Source organism: Tiliqua scincoides, chromosome 13 (assembly GCF_035046505.1).
Source record: "Tiliqua scincoides isolate rTilSci1 chromosome 13, rTilSci1.hap2, whole genome shotgun sequence".
Classification (NCBI taxonomy): domain Eukaryota; kingdom Metazoa; phylum Chordata; class Lepidosauria; order Squamata; family Scincidae; genus Tiliqua; species Tiliqua scincoides.
Window position 1 is genome coordinate 7,816,987 of NC_089833.1, and position 20,237 is coordinate 7,837,223.

Genomic DNA, 20,237 nt, shown 5'->3' on the forward strand with positions numbered 1-20,237 from the left:
GGCTCAACACAGGGTAAGGGCAAAAATGTCCCCTTACCCCAAGGTGACCTCCATCAGCCTTCTAACTTGCACTGGATACAGCACAGGCCACCGTGGCCTGGTTGTACCAGCGCAGGGTTAGGATTGGGGTGTAAGAGCGCTTGTTGTTCATTAACACGGAAAAGTGGTGAGTGACACCAGAGGAGACCTACCCACAATAGTCCTCACCTGAAGCGGCAAAGGTTCCTGGCTGTGAGAGAAGTGATGGTCGAAAACGAGACCAGCCAGCACATTGCCAGAGCGGTTATCCAGCCTGATGTAATCTTCAAAGTCTTTCTCGGAGGGGAAGCCCCGCGCTACAGAGGGGGAAAGGGTCATGAAAACAGGAGCTTCGAGGCGTTTCAGACTAACCAAAAATTCTTCCACCCAGGCCCAGAACATAAGCCCTGCTGGATCAGGCCAAGGGCCCATCAAGCTCACTCAGGTTGGCCACACGACTGAGGACAGGGAAGCAACCTTTTTCTCTCTTGTTCACTTCCCTCCAGCACAGGGGTGCCCAAACCCCAGCCCTGGGGCCACTTGTGGCCCTCGAGGACTCCCAATGCAGCCTTCAGGGAGCACCCAGTCTCCAATGAACCTCTGGGTCTCCCAAGATTTGCTGGAGCCCACACTGGCCCGACACAACTGCTCTCAGCATGAGGGCGACTGTTTGACCTCTTGCATGAGCTGTGGGATGAGGGCTTCCTCCACTTCTTGCTGTTTCACATCTGTGATGCAGTAGTGGCAGCAAAGGAAAGGTCAGCCTTGCTTTGTGCAAGGCCTTTTATAGGCCTTGAGCTATTGCAAGACCTTCATTCATTCATATAAGTTCATCTTTAACATATCCATTTATGTAAACATATGTAAATTTATTCAAATTTTCAATGTAAATTAATTCTTTTTTCTCCCGGCCCCTGACACAGTGTCAGAGAGATGATGTGGCCCTCTTGCCAAAAACTTTGGACACCCCTGCTCCAGCATCTAGCACACAGAGATAGAGTGCCTCTGAACATGGAGGCTTCCTTTAGGGACTCAGCAATAGTTTAACGCTGGAGGGCAGCTGCTTGTCTTGACGTATCCCACCCCTACCACATGCCACTAAGGCTGTCCAACAAAAAATTCACACTATGTTTCTTCATTAAAATGCTGTTTTCTCCTGCTACTTAATTTCTACTTTGAAAGTTTGAAATGAAGTATAAGGAGATGTCATGGGTCACAACACTTCAAACCTATTGGGATTAAAAATATTCCATATATTACAGAAGATAGTCTAGGTTGCAATGCTATACACAGTTACCCGGGAGTAATTTCCACTGCATTCAGTGAGATTAACAGCCCAGTCCTTCACTGCCCTGGCACTGTGCAGTATCCTGTGGGGCCAGAGGACTCCTTGGGGTAAGGGAACATCGGTTCCTTCGCCCCGTGCAGAACGTTGGCAGCCCCAGTGGGTCTAACTTGGATCCGCACCAGCTACTTAGCTGGCACAGAACTGAGGAGACGCATATTGGGAGGGGTAACAGGATTCAGCGGCAGCCTCCGCTACTATCCCCACCCTCCCCCAGGCCCGATCTGCCCTCTGGGCCCCCCTCCCCACGCTGAGTTTCGCCCCCCCCTTCCCTCTGCCCTGAAAAACCTTCCTGGTGGGGACGCTTACTGGTCAGAGCTGTTCTCCAGCGTCCTGTAGTGCAGAGGCCCAGCGCCGAGTGGGGCAGCACACAGGTTGCCAGTACCGTCCTGACTAGGCCTTTACTTCTAACTGACCTGCGTGGGATTGCACTGTTTCATTGCTAGCCTCTGCATGTTATCTCAGAAGCAAGTCTTGTGGAGTCCAGCAGGACTCACTCCCAAATAAAACTGCATAGGATTGCATCTTTAATATAATATGAGCTACATACTATTTCTCAGGCAATCTCAGGCATGCAGTTCTGTCTGTAGAAAAACAACGGCCTCGAACAGACGACCCTAATGTATGCCCCTAAACCAGGGGTGCCCAAACCCCGGCCCTGGGGCCACTTGTGGCCCTCGAGGTCTCTCAATGCGGCCCTCAGGGAGCCCCCGGTCTCCAATGAGCCTCTGGCCCTCCGGAGATTTGTTGGAGCCCACACTGGCCCGACACAACTGCTCTCAGCGTGAGGGCGACTGTTTGACCTCTCCTGTGAGCTGTGGGAAGAGGGCTTCCTCCTCTGCTTGCTGTTTCACATCTGTGATGCAGTAGCGGCAGCAAAGGAAAGGCTGGTCTTGCTTTGTGCAAGGCCTTTTATAGGCCTTGAGCTATTGCAGGACCTTCATTCATTCATACAAGTTTGTCTTTAATATATTCATTTATGTAAACTTATGTAAATTTATTCAAATTTTAAATGTAAATGAATTCTTTTTTTCCCCCGGCCCCCGACACAGTGTCAGAGAGATGATGTGGCCCTCCTGCCAAAAACTTTGGACACCCCTGCCCTAAACAAATTTCTCAATTTGCCTCCTGCTGAGCCAGACACTGTTTCTCAGCTCAGTTCCTTTGAACAAAGACTCCAAAATGCTCCTTTTGCAGGAGACGTCTCAGTCCCGAGTTCCACCCCACTTCCTCTCACCTACACCCTTCACTCAGAGATAGAATATCTCTGGACACAAAGTTCCATTCATCCATCATGGCTAATAACTATCGATAACGAACGCTGCTAAGTTATTTCCAATGCTGCGCTAAGATGGAAAACTAACATTCTCCTTGAACGAAATCCTAAATTTCCCAACACGGAAGGGATGAGTTACGTATTCATTTCAAAGATTCATATTCCTCCTTCCCAAAGGCCCAAAAACAAAAATTCGTACTATAGAACAGAAGGAGTAAAATCGTCAGCACGCAGCCATCTGTGCACCAGAGGAGACTCTGGAGTTTGAAAACTCAACCCGGTCCTGACCTCTGATGTCGATCGGCAAGGCCTTCTCCACGGCCTCCGCAATGCTCTTCACGGCTGTGTTATTCGAGGGGACGTAGGCCAGCTCCCAGCTGCCGCGATGCCACCTTTTGAAAAAAGGGGGCATGTCATCCAACCTAAGGCTCTGGTAGGTCGTGGCATTGGGGTGGTTGATGGAGTGTACCCGTTGGCGGAGGGCAATGAGGACCGCAGCAAACAACAGCGGCAAGCAGATCTCTATAATGGTGACCAAAATCTGTCGCTTCTGTGAATGAAAGAGGGAAGGACGTTAAGAATAAGCAAGCAGAAGGAAGTTCGGAAGCTCTCCCCCTTTCTTTTCCAATCCAGGGAGAAAGAACAGCGGCACAGCTGGAAAGAGTGATGCCACAGAGTACACCTTCCAGGGCCACCCCCTGACTTGTGCCATGCCTGTGCTCCATCTGGAGGGTGTTCTGAGTTCAAGGCCTCCAGAAGGTCTTAGAATGGTTTTCCAGGGAAAACAGGAAGCGATGTTTTAAGGCCTTTAAAAGGCAGGCTCAGGGACGCTTGCATGCGGCTTTGCTGGGTCTCAGAGCACCCTCCAGAAGCGACCACAGCACAGCTCTGGTTGCATGGCTGTGATCGGCGGTCAGCAAGCGGAGGCAGGACCCCAGTGCATATGGAAGGGGTGGCATTGCCTCCAGGGTCACAGATTCCCTCTGTCCATCCGTCCCCCGTCCCCCTGCAACTGAGGGAGAGGAGTAGGAGATGTAAGTGAGTGACAGGATGAAGGTGCCCCAACCTATCTTCTGCCTGAGGCACTCAGCTGGCCTCATGAATGGGATGGCCCCAATTAAATCACAGTGGTTTGATGGGGGAAAACTCTAGTGGGAAACACACAGTTACACCACTAGCACAGAAGTACCAATCAACACACAGAAGTCTGCTTTCTCCATCTCAGTTCTCCACTGCTCCAGGTCCAGGTGAACATACCTGCAAGATGTAATTCTTCCAGAGAAGAAGACCAAACTGCCGTAGCACAACCATCCTTCACTTGGAAAGGGAGACTCACAGTTTTCCAGGATCCTGCAGAAGAAGGTGGATCGAGCCATTCAATGAGTATACAGAGCAAATTCAGTCCTTCTGCAGAGAGGCTGCTTTATATTAAATCTGCCGAACTGCAGTGAAAATCATGGAGCATGAACGGCACCAGGGCTGGCTCCAGACCTCCTGGCACCTGAAGCAGCATGCCAAATGCAGCTCCCTTTAACCTGGCAATATGCCAGCCTCTGATCCTCTCACTCCCTGGACTGGAAAAGGGAGTCCAAGTGAAAAGGAAGTGTGGAGAATTGAAGAGTAATGGGCTAGAACGGTGTTTCTTAAAGCGTGCTCCTAGAAGCAATGGGGCTGCTTGAGAACCCTCATTGGTTGGCAACCTTCAGTCTCGAAAGACTATGGTATAAGCCTACAGCACCCGGTATTCCCAGGCGGTCTCCCATCCAAGTACTAACCAGGCCTGACCCTGCTTAGCTTTCGAGATCAGACGAGATCAGGCATGTGCAGGGTAACAGGAGCTTGAGAACCCTCAAGGGGCTCCAAATTTGCTTAGTGCTGCACCAGTTTGGCATGCACTGGTGCTCTGGGGCTCCCCAAGACTCTGGACATGTACTAGTGGCGCTCCCTGATACTACTTGTAGAAGTGTAAAGGGTTCCAGAAACCAAAAGCTTTGAGAGCAGCTGGGCTACAGTCGACACTCTCATCTGCTCCATATTTTCTCTCCATATCCCGCTTTTCCAATTTGGGGAGTCTTGTGACCTCACCGGGGCCCCCCGAGAAATCTCCAATTTTGAGATGTAACCTGCCTGGCAAACTTACTTGGTTATTTTTGCAAGCCTGCACAAAACTTATAAGAACCTATGAACAGCCTCACTGGATCAGGCCATAGGCCCATCTAGTCCAGCTCCCTGTATCTCACAGCAGCCCACCAAATGCCCCAGGGAGCACACCAGACAACAAGAAGACCTGCAAGGCCTCCTGGGAATTGTAGTTAAGAACATAAGAACAGCCCCACTGGATCAGGCCATAGGCCCATCTAGTCCAGCTCCCTGTATCTCACAGCAGCCCACCAAATGCCCCAGGGAGCACACCAGATAACGGGACCTCATCCTGGTGCCCTCCCTTGCATCTGGCCTTCTAACATAGCCCATTTCTAAAATCAGGAGGTTGCGCATACACATCATGGCTTGTAACCTATAATGGATTTTTCCTCCAGAAACTTGTCCAATCCCCTTTTAAAGGCGTCCAAGCCAGACGCCATCACCGCATCCTGTGGCAAGGAGTTCCACAGACCAACCACACGCTGAGTAAAGAAATATTTTTTTTCGTCTGCTCTAACTCTCCCAACACTCAGTTTCAGTGGATGTCCCCTGGTTCTGCTGTTATGTGAGAGTGTAAAGAGCATCTCCCTATCCACTCTGTCCATCCCCTGCACAATTTTGTAACTTTATCTTCCTGGGAGGAAAAAGATGGGCGGTTATATGCAGAATATTACTGTGTGAGTAACATTAAAGCTAATACTCAATAGACATCATGTTCCTTAGTCAATGGGAACACACCCTCCTGGGGAGTCTCAGAGTGTGCTTTCTTAATCTATAGGGAGAATCACAGAAATTCAAATGTTTTCATCTAGACAAGACAGTAATTTTTTCCATATGGGTGAGTGGCAAAAATTCACCTCCAGCCATGGGGAGCGGCTATTGCTAGGCCCCATCCCGTTACCAGGACCCTGCCCTTCTATAGGGCTTCACCCTGTATCAGAATTGACAGAGCTCTGCCCTGCATCGGATTCAAGAAGCACAAAAAAACAGTGAGATGCAAACTGTACGTACAAAACACGCACAGAGTCTTTGGACGGTGAACGGTACAAAGTCTGTCATCTCTAACTGCCTGGGGAACTCCAAGAAGCCCTACTTTGCACTCCCAGGAGCCACGGTGACTTCCGGCAGCCACAAAGCCAAAGGTCCACAACTATTTTGCATTGCCAAACCCAGTTCAGTTGACCATTACAGATGAAAATACATGCAGTGTGACCCTTCTTGGCCTCCATCTCGTGCGTGTACCCAGTAGCATAGCTAGAGGGGGTGCAAAGCACTAAGGGCCCAATCCTATCCAACTTTCCAGCTCCGGTGTAGCCACAATGCAGCCCTGTGGTAAGGGAACATGGGACCATGGGCCTTAAGAAGGCCTCAGTGACTGCCCCTGCACCACAGGATGCAGTGCACACCCCACTGGCACAACTATACCAGCACTGGAAAATTGGATAGGATTGGGCCCGAAGTTTTGCCGAGAGCCTCACCGTGGCACGGAGGTGGCCCCTCCCACCTCCCCTTTGGAGCCATTCTGAGCAGGGGGAGCAAAATGGGTTCCACCATCATTTTGCAACCCCTGCCCGGAATGGCTCCAAAGGGGGGGGCAGCTTGCACGCTGCAGTGAGGCTCTCTCCAAAACTTAGTGCTTTGTACCCTCTTTACCTACACCAGGGGTGTCCAAAGTTTTTGGTAGGAGGGCCACATCAGCTGTCGGACACTGCGTCGGGGGCCATAGGAAAAAAAGAATTAATTTACATTTAAAATTTGAATAAATTTACATAAGTTTAAATGAATATATTAAAGATGAACTTATATGAAGGAATGAAGGTCTTGCAATAGCTCAAGGCCTATAAAAGGCCTTGCACAAAGCAAGGCCGGCCTTTCCTTTGCTGCCGCTACTGCATCACAGATGTGAAACAGCAAGAAATGGAGGGAGCCCTCATCCCACAGCTCATGTGAGAGGTCAAACAGTCACCCTCACACTGCGAGCAGTTGCGTCGGGCCAGTGCGGGCTCCAACAAATCTCTGGAGGGCCAGAGACTCATTGGAGACTGGGGGCTTCCTGAGGGCCGCATTGAGAGGCCTCGAGGGCCGCATGTGGCCCCGGGGCCAGGGTTTGGGCACCCCTGACCTACACCACTGCATATACATGTGCTATAGCTCTCAAACGACGCTCAGGAGGGGCCTGTAGAGGACAGCTGTCTTGCATGCAGAAGGTGTCAGCTTCAATCCCCAGGACCTCCTGCTAAGGCTGGGAAAGACTCCCCTTTGTTTGAAACTCTGGAGATCGACTGCCAGTCAGTGCTGAGCAATACATGGCTGCAATACGGTGTGGTTATAAAATGGACCTGGGCCCAGTCCAGCACCTCACCCTATTCAAATCTGGCACGCAGAGGACTGTTGCCTGTTGGTATGGAATCTGGGAGAGCGTCATCACAAAATAATCCCCTTCCTCTTGCATGCGCCCCTGCCTGAGGCTGCGCACCACAGTGGACAACACCCCTGGGGAAAGAAAGCACGACTTCTGGCACAGCCAATGGCTATCCAAAGCCACCCTCCTTCATAAAAACCTGGCCAACAAGTTCATTGCATCCATATGGCGTGTCTATAAAAATCCCGAGCGACCGTTTTGCAGCCGAGCCCTGGAACCGGTTGCAAAATCCTATAATCATGGCTAAATTATGTATTGCATGGCAACCGGTCTCAGGCTGCTGATCAAAAGTGTGCATCTCATGCCCACTTGGGTGGCACACATTCAGAGCCACATGACAAAAAAGGGGAAAGGGGAAAAAAAACAACACGGGGCGATTGTGGTAACTCAATCAGGAAAAAGCCAAGGAAGCAAAATCCTACAAAACTTCCTGCCGACTTGTGGGTAGGTGTTCGAAGGATCATCTACAGTTTCAACGTGCCAATGTGTACTGGTTAGGTAGGTCAGGCCAACCTGCAAACAACCTAGTCAAGTGAACGCCTACAGGTGGATTTTCCCAACCTGACCTGGAGGTAGCAAGGATTGCTGCTGGGAGCCTTCGGCGTACAAAGTTTGCGTTCAAACCACTGAGATACAGTCTCACCTGAGGACACGTGAGCTACCGCAGTAGACAGTTCCAGGAAGGGGCCATAGCTTAATCCTAGCAAATGCACCTTGGCAAGTATCTTCTTTATGTGCCTCAGTTCTCTCAAGGGTTTCTTGCAAACATCTTACGCGGTCGCTGACCCCCCAGCCACTCCTAAACACTCTTCTTCCTGGGTTCGTTTGTATAGGTTCAATTTCCTACAGGTTCTCCCCCAGGACAAGTGAAACGCCCAAAGGTACTGCCTCTTACGTGCGCTGGACTTATGTACTTGGTGCTAGTAACCCTGCTTCAGCCTTTTTTCTCTTAGACCAATATTACGAGAGCAATAAACCCTGTGTACACCTTGGTGATAAGGAAGATTTGCAGGCTCTCAGTTCACAAGCTGTGCTCTGGCTGTGAAGCCAAGGCTTCATTCTGAATGCTTTCTGGCTACTTTTGTTCCAGGGTTGCCAGCTTGGCTGCACCCCCAAAAACTGGAGATTTCTGAAATCGGGCCTGGGGATGTGATGCAAGCTCACCATGTGACATGACGCAAGCTCACCATGACCTGCCATGTGACAAGACCCTTGCAAAACGGAGGGGAGAAAAGTTGGGGTGGGGAGCTCTAGCAGTAAATGGGATGGGCCCTGGGTAGCCCAAAAAGAGCCTAACTTTTGCCCCCACTGAAAAAAGCTGCAGCGACAGGGTACATTTTTGGTGCACTGGCAACCGTAGCAGGGACTCCTAGGTAATAACAAAGATCTAGGGTGCACACCAGACAAAGCACATTTTTTGAACACTACATCTGGGCCCAACACAACCACATGGTCTATATATACTTTTATTTTTTAAGAAAATGTGGAGCTTCTCGGGTTTCTAGGGAAGCTATCTGGGTCTACCCTGGCGCACACATCCCATAATCTCCAAGAAGTGCATAAGACCAGGCAGTCTTCTGGGCTTCTCTCAAAGAGGACACAACAGGAGGTTTTAATTTGGACTCTGCAATCTGTTCTGGTGCTCCCTTGAAACCGATCCAGTACACCAATTCTTCCGAGGCCAACCTGAGATCCCTTAACATCCTTTAAGGCCCAATCCTATCCAACTTTCCAGCACCGGAACGGCCTCAATGCAGCCCCAAGATAAGGAAATATACCGTATTTTTCGCTCCATAAGACGCACCTGACCATAAGACGCACCTAGTTTTTAGAGGAGGAAAACAAGGAAAAAAATATTCTGAACCAAATAGTGTAATAAAATATTTAATAAACTATAACAGAATAACATTTGAACCATGTAAAGTGAACAGCAGTCAACAGTGGCATTAAGAACCATTATCACTGTCATTAACAAATGGAGAGACTTAAAGGTTTGAGTACTCTAGTTTTCTGGAAACCCCAAGAACTCATCATCGCTAGAGTCAGAATTTATGAAGCTCACAAAAGTAGGTGCACACAAATAGGGGATCACATTATCTTTCTGCTACAATGATGTTCTGCCAAATTCCAAACCACTGGGCCTCGTGCCCGCTTAAGGCTGATCAGTCCCCCTTGTGCAACTCACCAGTGCAGCAAGCAAAAGTGAGTCCAGTTCCAGTCCACAGATGCCAAGTAAATCAGTCCCATCAATCAGAGTTACCAAATCAGAGTCCAGAGCCAATAAGCCAAATTACAGTCCAAGGTCAGGTTCTAGGTAGGTCAGTCAAATCTATCAGGGTATCCAAGTCCAGTCACAATCCACAGTCAGATTCCAAATTCAATAAACCCAGTCAGTCTCCTCTCCTACCTCCAACCTGCACTCCTTCAAAACCCACAAACCCTTTCTGCCTCTGGTACTCCTTATATCCCTGAGGGCCCTATTGCCTTCCAGTGGCTGCAGCTGTGCAGCACACTCTGCTGGATGCCCAGGCCTTACCCTTAAAGGGGCCACTGCTGACACCACATCACTCGCCAGTTCTTCCGTGATTCCAATACAAATGAACAAGTGGAAAGTCCAACCACAACTTGAATTCTCAAGACACAACAAACCTCTGGATTTATGGTGAGAACCGAGCCTTACCTGGGGCTTGTGCAATAAGCAAACACTGGCATTCTGACCAAGGAGACAGTTTTTTCTTTGTGATTGGGGGGGGGGGGCTTACATTCAGATGCTGGATGAGGTGAGTGAAAGTGCCCCTCCCCTGCTGTGTGAGTGGGGAGGGCAGAGCATCTGTGTGTGTAAGTGAAGGGGGCAGCCTGTGTGTGTGAGAGAGAGGGGGAAAGTGTTTGTGTTGCAGAGAAGTTGTGATGCTCCAGGCTTGGGGGGAGGGAAAAGTCTGTGATGCTCTAGGGCAGGGGTGCTCACACTTTTTTGGCTGGAGAGCTACTTTGAAACCCAGCAAGGCCCGGAAATCTACCAGAGTTTTTTTACAATGTTCGTGCCATCATAACATATTACATTTATGTGTACAATGTATGTTGGTGTACCTTGCATAACTGCATGAGCCAATATTGCACAACACAACATAATTAACTATAAATGTTTTTTGTAATTACTTGAGTTTACTTTGATGACTTGCACTGAAGTGAATCAGCCAAGGATGCATAGTCCGGACAGAAGCTGCTGACAGCCAGCCTCAAGCACACTTCCAAATGTTCATCAGTCATGGTGGAATGGTACTTGGACTTAAAGATCTTCATGTAGGAAAAGGCTGACTCACATAAATAAGTGGAGCCCTTCCTGCCTCAGGTGCTCTTATATCCCTGAGGGCCCTATTGCCTTCAAGTGGCTGCAGCTGTGCAGCACACTCTGCTGGATGCCCAGGCCTTACCCTTAAAGGGGCCACTGCTGACACCACATCTACCTCCTCACCAGATCTTCCTTGATTCCAATACAGGGGGGGGGGCAGCAGATCTCCATACATACCAGTGCAAAAGCAGGGGAAAGGTGTGGGGGAGGGAAGATCTCTGTATAGACATCACAGCAAGACCAGCGCAAAACCCCTTGCACACAGAACCACACAGAACCGTCAGGTGCTCACTCCCTGGGCTCCCTGGGCTCACTCCCTGGGCTCACAAGCCTGCCAGGGGCTCACTCCTAGGGATGCGTGGATGGGAGAGAAGCCTGGATTGACTCATTTCGCCTGGAGATCGACTGGTAGCTCTTGATCGACATAATGAGCACCCCTGCTCTAAGGGCTTGCTCAGCAAGACTGCCATCCCACCCACACTTTCCTGGGAAGCCGAGCAGAGCAGAGCGGGCAGGAGGTGGGGCAGGAGGGTTTGTTTTTTTTTTTTTTGCAGTATTCGCTCCATAAGACATACACACTTTTCCCCCCACTTTTTTTGGGGGGGGGGGGAAGTGCGTCTTATGGAGCGAAAAATATGGTATGTTCCCATGTCTTGACTGCCTCCCCACCACAGGATACAGTCCACGCCCCATTGGCACAGCTGGATAGGATTTGGCCTTAGTCCCCTAAAATCCTTCTGAAGATCCTTGGCTCAGAGAGAAGAAGAAAAGGAATTTTTCCATTTCACGACTATTGGGCCGACACATTCAGGGTGTTCCGACACATTATGGCTCCAGTAAAATGTTTTCTTTTCCCAGAACATAAAAATTCCAGAGCTCCTTGCACAAACAAGGTTGAAGAAGTCTCAACCTTGTTGTGTGAGAACCGCAATGGATGGGTGGGCCAGCGTGCTTGGGTGGAAACTGACGTGGCCACCTATGCAAGAGATAGGGTTGGAACTTCTTTTGGGGGGTGAAAGAAGAAAAGGGGGAAGCGAAAAAGAAAATTAAAAAAAAATAGAAGCAGCCTTCAGGAATGCATGCATGACATTTTTATCCTACCCTTTGCCCTTCGAGGAGCTCTGGGTAGCACACCTGGCTCTCCCCCTCCCCTGTGGGGTAGGTCAGGTTGAGGGATAGTGAATGGCCCAAAAGCACCCAGTGAGCTTGATAGCTGAGGATTTCAACCCAGGTTGCCCCATTCTAGTCTGCTACTGCAGCCACTATACTACACTCTCAAAACAGACCAATAATCGAAAAATCTCAAGCCTGAAAAGAAACAATGAAGGCAGCTCCCTTCTGATGCAAACTCTTGGGGCAAAGCCCTGTACTGGGTTCCCCATGGTGCCCCACTCCTAACAGTACATGGTTGGCAACCTTCAGTCTCTAAAGACTATGGTATAAGCCTACAGCACCCCGTATTCCCAGGCGGTCTCCCATCCAAGTACTAACCAGGCCTGACCCTGCTTAGCTTCCGAGATCAGGCAAGATCGGGCATGTGCAGAATTGAAGATCCAGTCTGGCCAGGTGACTGACTATTCACATCACCCATGCCAGGCAGCGGAAAAGTTACAGGTTCTAAACATACAAACATAAGAAGAGCCTTACTGGATCAGGCCAAAGGCCCATCTAGTCCAGCTTACTGGATCTCACAGTGGCCCACTGGTAAGGTACCTATGCACTTTCCTTCACCAGATAAATGGCGTCTTGGGGGGGGGGGGCTTGATTCAGAGCAGGAAAACTGCATGAGAAAAAGGGTTAAAGTCTTCCTTTTCCAACATCAATTTTGGGCTGCTCTGTGGATCTGGTCACACATCTCCCAACATCACGTCTAGTTTGCCCCTAGTTTCAACACTTGGTTTCAACATTTGGGAATATTTGTTCTACACGGCTCTGGAAGAAGCAGTCCAGCTATATCCTCCACCTGAATGGTACACAGTCCCCCTTCTCATGCAACTTTGGAAATGCAGCCAGCCTGCAAGTTCCAAAAAACAATATGGGGCAGCCCCCTCCCCTAGGAGGTCACTTACAGATGGCTCCAACACTCTAGAGATCTTACAGCCATTTTCAAATGCATAAGAAAATACGTGATGCATGAACACCAGTGAGAAGAGTTTCTTTACTTTTCTCGATGTTTTTCTTTTCCTATTCCCCCTATCCTGCATGCTCCCCCAAGCTATGGTAAGAGATATTCTCTTAGCAAACATGATGGAATTGTCTGTAGATCTAAGACAGCAACAGTAGTTGCCTCGTGCCAACCCGATACAGCAGAGAATTCTTCCCTCTTATGCAATGTAAAGGATTATTCCATCTTTTCAACCCAAATGGGTACCACAGGCCAACAACAAGCATTAATGCAGCTTCTCCACATCAGGGAACCCAAGATGCCCTCATCAAAGCTCTGGGCTTCCAGAGATGAAACCACTATAATCTCACCATGAGCCTCAAACCACCCGAGAGACACGCTCAGGGCATCAAAGAAAACCAGACAATCAATGAGAGGTTAACGAAGCAACTTCTTTGATCTTCCTTGCAAGAGAGGATGCTCCGGAGGCTACTCCCTGCAGGACTTCGCTGGTTGAAGCAACTGAAGTGCACGGAGAGGGTGCCAGGCAAAAGCATTGATCGGCGCACAAAAGCATGAATGTGCCCACCCAGCCGGAGACTCCAGGAGAAGAAGGAAATGCTTAGCACTCCAGTTTCCCAGAACAGGGAGGATGGCCGGAGGTGTGTTGAGAGTTAATCCAAGCATGCCAGAAACCAGTGCATGGTCCAAGAATGGCGAAGGGGTGTGTGTGTGTGTGTGTGTGTGTGTGTGTCTTTAAGTTTCAGGGCAGTACTCAAGGATCTGAAGAGTCAAACACAGGTTTGGCCAAAATCAGTCAGGAACCATCCCAGGCAGGCACTCCGGAGAGGATTTGCTCAAACTGAGGAGCGAGGTTGGAAGTTAAGGATTTATAGGGCTCAACTTGACCCTGACAAAAGACTCAGGCAGGCTAGTAGTACCTCTACGCGGCTCCCTTACAGCCCAGAGCTCAGGCACAGCTCGTGGGAATAGAACAAGGAGGCTGAACAAAGTAAGGCGAGGTGATGGGGTACTATCCATTCCTCCTCCTCTTGCATGTCTAGGCCAACCTCAAAGTTTCATCCTCCTCCAAAATTCTGGCAATTGTAATTTGGAGAGTGCGTTGGCAATTCGGTTAGAAATCCCTAGCCCAGTGGTTCCCAAACTTTTTAGCACCAGGACCCACTTTTTAAAACAACTCTCTATTTGAACCCACCTAGCTTTGGTTTGGCAACCTTCAGTCTCGAAAGACTATGGTATAAGCCTACAGCACCCTGTATTCCCAAGCGGTCTCCCATCCAAGTACTAACCAGGCCTGACCCTGCTTAGCTTCCGAGATCAGAAAGATCGGGAGAGAGTGTTCAGTATAGGGAGATGGTTGGCAACCTTCAGTCTCGAAAGACTATGGTATAAGCCTACAGCACCCGGTATTCCCAGGCGGTCTCCCATCCAAGTACTAACCAGGCCTGACCTTGCTTAGCTTCCAAAATCAGATTGGACACGTGCAGGGTAACAGTTGCTATGACACTAAAAAAAAAAATTCCACTTTCCCAGTTGCTCAAGCTATGTTTTTATACTTACTATGGTGGGGGTGCATGGGGGGGAGCTCAACAAGCATTTTTGGTGTGTTTGTTGAGCTCCATAGTCATCAGATTGGGACCATTAGGGTGGCCTGATGTTCCCCTTTGCCTGGCCTTTGATAAGAGCTGAGGCATTTTTGCCTACTTGTGAGTAAACATGCATGTGTGGCTCAGTTTAGCTTTAGTTTAGTTTTCCACAGGGGTTAATATATTGTCCTTGTCGGTTATCAGTTTGTCAGTGTCATGACCCACCCAAAATTGGGTCCTGACCCACAGTTTGGGAACCACTGCTCTAGCCCTTTTACAAAGCCACAGTTCCCAAAATCCCTGGGAAAAGTTATCATCATTAAACAACTCATGGGGCAATACAAACATCCCTTAAAATAAATACACTCCATTTCTGACACTTATTGCTTCTGGTCCAATGACACCCACTTTTTAGCTATTCATTTGGTCTCTTAATCATGCCAGGGTCTTGCCACGGAATATTACAGAACTTCCCAAATGCCAATGCCCTGATCACTCTTATATGGTTTTATTTTCCCCCTCCTCACTGCCAACTTATTCATGAGTCACCTTGTCATAAATCTGTGTCTGTTTCAAAGTAATCAAGCTGCACTTAACGGAGGGACACCAGGCCATATGTTTTTTTCCCCTACCAGCTCAACTGAGTTTAAAAAGAGGGAAAATAAAAAAAAAATCAGATTTGATCATCACATTCCCGCAAATGGTCTGCCCACGCTTCAGATTTCTGTTTCGTTACTGCAAAACGAAATGCATGCTTTAGCAGCGCGATGTTGAAGAAAGCATGGAATTTAATGTATCCTGAACAGAGAACAGATCAAACGCTTCCCTCTCCTCTTTTTTTACTGCCCTTCCCCAAATGTCACATCTTTTTCTAGACTTTGATGAATATCTAAAAATGAGAAACTTGAGGCTCTAGGTGAGAATGGTTTTGCGTGAGATGGAAAAGAACATCTGTCTAGCCCAGCCATCTTCAACCACTGTGCTGTGGCACACTGGTGTTCCATGAATGGTTTCCAGGTGTGCTGCGGGAATTTGGGAGAGGGTCATTTATTAATAGGACCATTGGGGCATGTGAGCCCCCACTGACAGCACAATGTGCCTTGTCAATTGTCAAAAAGCTGATGGTGTGCCTCAACCATTTTAGTGCCTTGCCAGTGTGCCACGAGATGAAAAAGGTTGAAAATCACTGCTCTGTCCACTCTGTCCACACCCTTGACAACAAGGGACATACCCTTGTTCTCCTGTGCCCCTTGTATGCCAGCAATTCAGTGTTGCAGGAAAGGAGAGGCCATTGTCTCATGCCACTCTCGAAATAACTCACCAGAAGATTCGTTCAAAGCCACATGGCTGGCTTGAGTTGGCTGCTAAGTGCTTCACTCCCGGCTGCCATCTCAGTTCAAAGATGAATGGGCAAATTAAAAGGGAGCTCCCAGCAAGCTGGCAATTCCTTCGCAGCCCTTGCTACCTGCCTGGCTTCGCCAATGCGCTGTTTCCATGGGAACCAAGCAAGGCTGGAAAAGACAGCGGTTTCCCCTACAGAATTGCACCAGGCAGCCCAGAATGGCATGACCCCCTTTTTAGAACCAGCACTTAGCAATTTATTAGTGTAAAATTTGTATCCCAGCACTCCTTCAGGGAGTTGAGGGGGAACGGTCAGTACCACCCTCCCCACGTTTTCGCCTCACAACATTCCTGCAAGGTAGGCCAATCCGAGAATGAGCAACAGACCCAGTGAGCATCAAAGCAGATGGGGGACTGGGATCTGGGCCACTCCAGTTCTAGAACATAAGAAGAGTCCTGCTGGATCAGGCCAAAGGCCCATCTAGTCCAGCCTCCTGTATCTCACAGCGGTCCACCAAATACTTCAGGGAACACACAAGATAAGACACAACCTGTGTCCTTGTGCCCTCCCCTGCAACTGACATTCTGAGACAGCCTACTTCTAAAATCAGGAGCTTGCACATACCCATCATGACTTGTAACCTGTAATGGACCTTTCTTCCAACTTGTCTCATCCCCTCTTAAAAGCATGTAGGCAAGATGCCATTACCACTTCCTGTGGCGGGAGTTCCACAGACTAATTACATGCTGGGTTAAGAACACCCTAACCACTGCAACACACCTGTCAAATGGGTAAGTAGTGGAACAGAGTAGAGGTAAAGCTATAAGGCCAGGTTTTCTTGACAGGACCTGAATATGGCCCTACCACAATAGGTAGATCATGGGGACGATGCGCGGTCTGGTGTAATAGAGAGATGCTCAAGTCTGGTACAGAAGCTTTAATAGGCACCAGTGCATTACATGACCTGTTCTGGCCTATCAGTGTTAAAAGGTTTCTTGGTTGGTGATGCACCGACTGATGCCCTGCCTCTACCAAACATCCTTCCAGACCCAGGTTCAGGAACTTCTGTGAACCCCATCTAGTCCTCACATCAGGCTAGACCAGGGGTGTCCGAACATTTTGGCAGGAGGGTCGCATCATCTCTCTGACACTGTGTCAGGGGCCGGGGGGAAAAAAAGAATTAATTTACATTTCAAATTTGAATAAATTTACATAAATGAATTTATTAGAGATGGAACTTACCTGAATGAATGAAGGTCTTGCAGTAGCTCAAGACCTATAAAAGGCCTTGCACAAAGCAAGGCTGGCCTTTCCTTCTCTGCAACCGCTGCATCACAGATGTGAAACAGCAAGCAGTGGAGGGAGCCCTCGTCCCACAGCTCAGGTGAGAGGTCATCAGGCCAGCATGGGCTCCAGCAAGTCTCTGGAGGGCCAGAGGCTCATTGGAGACTGGGGGCTCCCCGAGGGCCTGATTGGGAGCCCCTGAGGGCCGCAAGTGGCCCCCGCGCCGGGGTTTGGGCACCCCTGGGCTAGACCACAGCTGACACAAAGCAAATCATGGTCTAGGCAGTGGTTCTCAAACTTTTAGCACCAGCACGCACTTTTTAGAATGAGAATCTGTCAGGACCCACTGGAAGTGGTGTCATGACCGGAAGCGACATCATCAAGCAGGAAAATTTTTAACAATTCTAGCCTGCAATCCAACCCACACTTACCCAGGAGTAAGTCCCATTTACTATCATTGTTAAAAGCATATACAGAGTAGCCAGTTAGATCTGTCGCATCTCCCCAAATGCAGTCACATACCATAGTGGCATCAGGTCTAACAGATTAGGCGCACAATCCTAACCGCTTACGTCAGTGCTTTCCAGCACTGGCATAGCAGTGCCAATGGGACATGTGCTGCAACCTGCAGTTGGGTGTCACTCACTGAGGCCTCCTCAAAGTAAGGGAATGTTTGTTCCCTTACCTCAGAGCTGCATTGCCCTTATGTCAGTGCTGGAAAGCATTGACATAAGGGGTTAGGATTGTGTCCTAAAAATAAAATATTGAAATGAATGGGGACCCACCTGAAATTGGCTTGCTAGTGGGTCCCAACCCACAGTTTGAGAAACATTGATCTAATATAAATATACATCTATTGGGACAAAATGTCCAGGATGCAAAAAGGAACGGACCATATAGTGGGACACATTTGAGCAAGACGCAGTCATGCAGCACACAATGGTCCATGTCAATGGTATGTGCTGTCCAACATACCACTGGGTGCACTTCTGCACATCACAGGATCACAGCGAAGGCCTCTATCACAGGCCCAGGCAGACATGAAGCACCAGGGTATATTTTTATAAAGCAGTGTTGCTGGAAAAACAAGCGAAGCCAAATGAGAAAGGGGTCAACCCCAGGGTGAGATGTGCTGGCACAAGCAAGAGGGAGGACGTCACAGAAGGACTCCTCAAAAGAGATCCTTAAGTACACCAGCAAATATGGAAGAAGTAACCTCACACTTCTGGGTGGGAAATGTCAACAAGCTGGGACAAGTTGCACCAAAGATCTCTCAACAGAAACAGAGAGTTCTTTCTACTGGAAAAGTGTGCCTCCTTGGACATCTCAAGAGCTCTGCGGTTACGACAGAATAACCAGGCACAGGGAGGTCCACTTTCCTGATTCTTGAGATTAGAGGCCTCACTTTTCCTCTGCCTGAACAGTCAATTCTTTCGGAAAGGCACATCTCTCATTCTCTGTGTGGATTGTTTTTTGCTGCTCCCAGCGCAACTCACACAAACACCGTGAAAACCTAGGCCTGGTCACTTAGTCACTGCTCCTATATAACGTATAATGTAATTTTATTCATGATTTTATTCACCGTATTGATGGCCGGATCCCAAAGGATCTCCTCTATGGAGAACTCGTGCAAGGAAAGCGCCCTACAGGTAGACCACAGCTGCGATACAAGGACATCTGCAAGAGGGATCTGAAGGCCTTAGGGATGGACCTCAACAAGTGGGAAACCCTGGCCTCTGAGCGGCCCGCTTGGAGGCAGGCTGTGCAGCATGGCCTTTCCCAGTTTGAAGAGACACTTTGCCAACAGTCTGAGGCTAAGAGGCAAAGAAGGAAGGCCCATAGCCAGGGAGACAGACCAGGGACAGACTGCACTTGCTCCCGGTGTGGAAGGGATTGTCACTCCCGGATTGGCCTTTTCAGCCACACTAGACACTGTGCCAGAACCACCTTTCAGAGCGCGATACCATAGTCTTTCGAGACTGAAGGTTGCCAATACAATATTCACCGTAATTTGTTGATGAATCATGTTTCAATAATTTGTTGCTTGTTGTTTGTGTTTCACATACGTATTTTGCATATTGTGAATGATGCTTCATTTTGCCATACGGTTAAATAAAAATAAAACTGAAAGCAGACAGGTTCTGTCTGCCCCATACTATTGCTTGAGCAGTTTTCTTTTTGCAAAGCTGCGCTTCAAACACATTAAAGCAGGGGTGCCCAAACCCCGGCCCTGGGGCCACATGCGGCCCTCAAGGCTTCTCTATGCGGCCCTCAGGGAGCACCCACTCTCCAATGAGCCTCTGACCCTCTGGAGATTTGTTGGAGCCCACACTGGCCCAACGCAACTACTCTCAGTGTGAGGGCGACTGTTTGACCTCTCGTGTGAGCTGTGGGATGAGGGCTTCCTCCACTGCTTGCTGTTTCATGTCTGTGATGCAGCAGAGGCAGCAAAAGAAAAGCCAGCCTTGCTTTGTGCAAGGCCTTTTATAGGCCTTGAGCTATTGCAAGACCTTCATTCATTTGTATAAGTTCATCTTTAATATATTCATTTATGTAAACTTATGCAAATTTATTCAAATTTTAAATGTAAATTAATTCTTTTTTTCTCAGGCCCCCGACACAGTGTCAGAGAGATGATGTGGCCCTCCAGCCAAAAACTTTGGACACCCCTGTATTAAAGAATAGTAACAGCTGGACAAGCAGGACCAGACGCTGCGATCCATTGCTACTGTTTAGACCAGGGGTCTCCAAACCCTGGCCCGTGGGCCATATGCAGCCCGCAGCAAGCCTCTATTCGGCCCACAGCCAGGTCCCCCGAAAGCCTCTGGCTCACTCAACTGACAATGACCAGAGGGCCAGAGAGGTTGAATGAATGAGCCCATTCATTCATTTATTCCCTCATCAAAGTTCCATCTTTAATTTATTTATTTAAATTTTATATTTAAATTTTTTTCTGGCCCTCAACACCATGCCAGATATTTGGTGCGGCCCTCTGGCCAAAAAGTTTGGAGACCCCTGGTTTAGACCAGTGGTTCTCACATATTTAGCACTGGGACCCACTCTTTAGAATGATAGTCTGTCAGGACCAACAAGAAGTGGTGTCATGACCGGAAACGACATCATCAAGCAGGAACATTTTTCACAATCCTAGGCTGTAATCCTACCCACACTTACCCAGGACTCGGTCCCATTGACTATCATTGCTAAAAGAATTTACATAAAAGCTTGTTAAAAGTACAGGTCAGTAACATTTCCCCAAAACGCAGTCACAGATCATGGTAGCATCAAGTCAAATATACTAAAAATAAAAAAAAATTGAAATGAATGGGGACCCACCTGAAATTGGCT

General features: G+C 48.7%; 1 protein-coding gene and 1 pseudogene across 1 annotated transcript in view; both read right to left on the bottom strand.

Annotated features, from left to right (window-relative positions):
- ABCA3 (ATP binding cassette subfamily A member 3) overlaps window positions 1–20,237 on the bottom strand; it is an 84,668-nt gene that overhangs the window by 50,463 nt on the left and 13,968 nt on the right. The window contains exons 2-4 of the mRNA XM_066640495.1: window positions 3,897–3,989; window positions 2,928–3,189; window positions 208–335 (exon numbers count right to left, since the gene is read on the bottom strand). Of these exons, the coding sequence (XP_066496592.1) occupies window positions 208–335; window positions 2,928–3,189; window positions 3,897–3,950 (444 nt within the window). The 5' untranslated portion in view covers window positions 3,951–3,989. The remainder of the gene's footprint in view (window positions 1–207; window positions 336–2,927; window positions 3,190–3,896; window positions 3,990–20,237) is intronic.
- On the bottom strand, window positions 4,366–4,484 carry LOC136633895 (5S ribosomal RNA; annotated as a pseudogene).